This window comes from Trypanosoma rangeli (assembly GCF_003719475.1).
Source record: "Trypanosoma rangeli strain AM80 chromosome Unknown Tra_15.4_contig_00462, whole genome shotgun sequence".
In the NCBI taxonomy this organism is placed as follows: Eukaryota; Euglenozoa; class Kinetoplastea; order Trypanosomatida; family Trypanosomatidae; genus Trypanosoma; species Trypanosoma rangeli.
This window is the reverse complement of record NW_021706205.1, coordinates 10611-12677: the sequence shown is the minus strand read 5'-3', so window position 1 is coordinate 12677 and position 2067 is coordinate 10611. Positions and strand designations below refer to the sequence as shown.

The window sequence follows — 2067 nt, the reverse complement described above, 5'->3', positions numbered from 1 at the left end:
ATGGCGGAACAGATGCCATGGGGCAGCAACTCCGGCTGCGAACTGCTGACGGAGAAGTGTCTGACTAATGGCGTCACCCGGTACCCGGAAATGTTTTGCAGATCTCCAAGTAATCTTATGGAATGCGCATCGGATCGTTTTGCCGTGGGGAATTGTAGGATTTATCGCTTTGCAAGCCCTCTTCCCGCAACGTTTCAGTACTTCAGGAATCCCAGACGCGGTGGGTTGTTTGGCGAGCTAATGGACTACTGTCCCTTCATTTTTTCGTATGAAGGCACGCAGTGCATTAATGGTGACGCAGACGTTATACGTGGAAGCCGCATTGGCCCAAGATCAAGGTGCTTAAAAACGAGAAGGCTGCGTGATTCTTTTGGTTTCACTGGGGACGTGTGCGCCGAGGTGTCGTGCGACAACGATACGGTGAGTGTGCGGTACCTTGGGGATGACGTCTGGCATGCATGCCCAGAGGGCAAACGTATCACACCAACTGGGTCGGTGTTCAGGGGCGGGAAGATTGTGTGCCCGAGGCGTATCGAAGTGTGTTATGTCCACTAGGCACGCGGTGCTTGCGCCGATGCGATTCAGTTGGTATTAATTTTCCCCTCAATTTTAGTGGTCGTGCTGGTCACGGTTTTAGTATTAATGTGTTGGTTGTAGCATTAGGAAGCGCGCTGCGGAAAGTCTAAATTTGGGATGTTTGGGTTCGTGCTAAAGGCAGGCAGCTCCACGTGAGATCATCTTTCTTTTTTTTTCCCTCTGAAGATAAAAGTGGTGCAAAAAGAATGAAAAAGAAATCTGTGTTTTTTTTCCTTTTACCATATGTGTCCAGTTTGTGTATCTTTAAAAAATAGAAAAACGGCTACTGCGAGTGAGGCAGAAGGAAATACGGCGGTGCGCATAACACACAACGCGTGGGAAAAGTGATGTTCACCGTGTCGGAGGTTTTTGTTTTTGTTTTTGTTTTTGTTTTTGTTTTTTGGTTTGTGAAGAGCAGTAATGATTTTTGTTTTGTTGTTATTATTGTTGGGGTCTTCCGGGGGAGTGGCCCGGGTTTGGCGTGCGTGCGGTGGGGTAACACCCCGTGCGATTCTCTCGGATGTGCCATTGCGTGCCGTTTCTCTCAGTGCATGGTTTTTGAAGGACAATTAAGTTCATGGGCAGTTTTGTTTACCGCCTCCCGCACACGCCGCATCGCACACTTTCTGAGGTAAATTGGCCAGCCACGGCTGAATGGCCCAACGGCTTTTTACCACACTTTTGCTTGCCACATTCCCCGCAATTGAGTTGCCATTGCTGGTGGCCTTTGAGCCGTGGACGAAGCAAAAAAAGAAAAAAAACAACGATTTTGCCTCTCTGTGGTATTCCCTGGCGTCTTTTGCCACGCCGACAAGCCGAGGGTCCATCAGGGCAGTTGGCGGTGCACCGTCGGTCTTTTCGTAGTGAATAGCCGGCTCTCGGAGAGGTTGCGCCGGGGTGACCCCAGTGGCGGACGAAGGCTTCAGCGAGCAGCGGCGTGCCCGCGTTCAGTTCTAGGCGGTGCGGCATCGGCTGGGATGGGTGCAGCTGTTGCCTCGCCAAGGGGCTGCTCGGGTATAACGTTTGAGCGGCACGTAGGCGCACTTTAAAGGTCATCGCGTTCCGCTGTAAGGCTCAACGGCAGAACAGTGCCCTGGAATTGGGCCTCTCTCCTACGCCGCGCCTGTGCATGGGCCGCAAATGAGCAGTCTGGCAGATCTCCACATTACCACAAGGGTTTTGGCGGAAGACTTCGAGACGTTGTGCCACGGTAGGGTCTGCGACGCCTCATATTTGGGTTGGTGGCATCTGAATCAGTGGGCCCGGAGGTGTGGGTGCGTGGGGCCGTCGAATTTCCCAGAATAGGCGCCAGTGCGTTATCACGGCGTGGGAGCAGCAAGAATTGACAATAAGGTGTGATGCCGTTGGGGTGCCGTGCAACCACGAGAGGAGGGCGGTCGCGCTGATCTACGAGACTTTGCGAGGCCTGAGGGAGGCGCCGTTCCTTCGCACAAACTTCGCCCAGGACAAGGGGGACGCAGTCTCCCGCAA

The 2067-nt window shown here is 53.0% G+C and overlaps 3 protein-coding genes across 3 annotated transcripts in view, besides 2 other annotated features; 1 reads left to right on the top strand and 2 right to left on the bottom strand.

Moving 5' to 3' along the window:
* TraAM80_08783 (surface protease GP63) lies at window positions 1–555 on the top strand (the record flags this gene model as incomplete). Its single annotated transcript, XM_029385510.1, has 1 exon — window positions 1–555. The coding sequence occupies one exon, from the start codon at window positions 1–3 to the stop codon at window positions 553–555; it is 555 nt and encodes a 184-aa protein (XP_029234652.1).
* Window positions 556–942: 387 nt separating this feature from the next.
* Window positions 943–978: a sequence feature (A-rich).
* A 7-nt stretch (window positions 979–985) lies between these two features.
* Window positions 986–1026: a microsatellite.
* Window positions 1027–1167: 141 nt separating this feature from the next.
* TraAM80_08782 (uncharacterized protein) lies at window positions 1168–1632 on the bottom strand (the record flags this gene model as incomplete). Its single annotated transcript, XM_029385509.1, has 1 exon — window positions 1168–1632. One exon carries the CDS (start codon window positions 1630–1632, stop codon window positions 1168–1170), a length of 465 nt encoding a protein of 154 aa, XP_029234651.1.
* A 109-nt stretch (window positions 1633–1741) lies between these two features.
* Window positions 1742–2067, bottom strand: part of TraAM80_08781 (uncharacterized protein) — a gene marked incomplete at both ends in the record, with an annotated part of 396 nt that continues 70 nt past the window's right edge. The window contains one exon of the mRNA XM_029385508.1: window positions 1742–2067. This exon is cut by the window's right edge and continues 70 nt beyond it. Within this exon, the coding sequence (XP_029234650.1) occupies window positions 1742–2067 (326 nt within the window).